Source organism: Procambarus clarkii, chromosome 54 (assembly GCF_040958095.1).
Source record: "Procambarus clarkii isolate CNS0578487 chromosome 54, FALCON_Pclarkii_2.0, whole genome shotgun sequence".
Lineage (NCBI taxonomy): Eukaryota > Metazoa > Arthropoda > Malacostraca > Decapoda > Cambaridae > Procambarus > Procambarus clarkii.
This window is the reverse complement of record NC_091203.1, coordinates 34,448,496-34,449,468: the sequence shown is the minus strand read 5'-3', so window position 1 is coordinate 34,449,468 and position 973 is coordinate 34,448,496. Positions and strand designations below refer to the sequence as shown.

The 973-nt window shown below is 42.7% G+C and overlaps 1 protein-coding gene across 1 annotated transcript; it reads right to left on the bottom strand.

Annotated features, from left to right (window-relative positions):
• Positions 1-315: 315 nt before the first annotated feature.
• Positions 316-765, bottom strand: LOC138352786 (KRAB-A domain-containing protein 2-like). Its single transcript, XM_069305376.1, has one exon. It carries the CDS (start codon positions 763-765, stop codon positions 316-318), a length of 450 nt encoding a protein of 149 aa, XP_069161477.1.
• Between the last annotated feature and the right edge of the window lie 208 nt (positions 766-973).

Sequence of the window (973 nt, the reverse complement as noted above, 5' to 3'; positions counted from 1 at the left end):
AGTACCTTAATACTGCTTCCTGAGGTTGACGTGGCACAACTGGGTCTTCCGCCGCCTATCTGGAGTCTCAAGAACGTAGTTGTGGTTGTTCCTGCACTCCTTGATGCGGTAAGGTCCTGAAAACTTGTTTTGCAATGGAGAACCTCGGATAGGAAAATATGCCAATACGAAGTCTCCTGGTTTAAATTTTCTTAATTTGCTGCTTTGGTCAAAATGAGTCTTCATCCTCTCCTGAGCTTTCAATAGATTGTCATTAGCAAATTTACGTACTCTCTCTAGAATATGTTTTAAGTTTTGAAGAAACTGGGGCACATTCTAAGGGTCACTGAAGGTGGCATTACATAGAGAGTCTTTAAAAGCTTTGAGAGGAGTAAGGCACTTACGTCCGCAGAGCATCTCATAAGGAGATACTCCTAGAGACTCATTGTGGAGACTTCTGAAAATGCACATAATGAGATGAAGTTGTTTATCATAGTCCTTCAAGGTGTCATTACAGAATTTCTTTAGGAGTGCTTTAATAGTCTGATGACTACATTCAAAAGAACCCTGTGAAGCAGGATGATAGTGGCTGGAAAATACCTGTGTGATGTTGAACTCTTCCAGTGTCTTCTTGAAGAGATCACTGGTGAAGTTGGTGCCACAGTCACTTTGAACCTCTCCTGGAAATCCATACTGGGTGAAGATCTTCAATAGTTTTTTCACCACAATAGCAGCCGTAATGTTCTTTACTGGAACTGCTATGGGGAATCTGGTGGTAGGACACATGATAGTTAGTATATAGGCGTTGCCAGAACTGGTCCGGGGTAAAGGACCAACACAGTCTATGATGAGTCTGTGGAAAGGTTCTGCAGGCACCTGAATGGGATTTAATGGAGCCTGGGGAATAGAGATGTTAGGTTTACCTGCCATCTGACATGTATGACACTGTTGCACGTACATTTTAACGTCTTTTACCATACCTGGCCAGTAGCAG

Bases quoted from the DNA above. Each gene is read 5' to 3' on its own strand.
- LOC138352786 (XM_069305376.1), bottom strand. From the start codon at position 765: ATGTGTCCTACCACCAGATTCCCCATAGCAGTTCCAGTAAAGAACATT.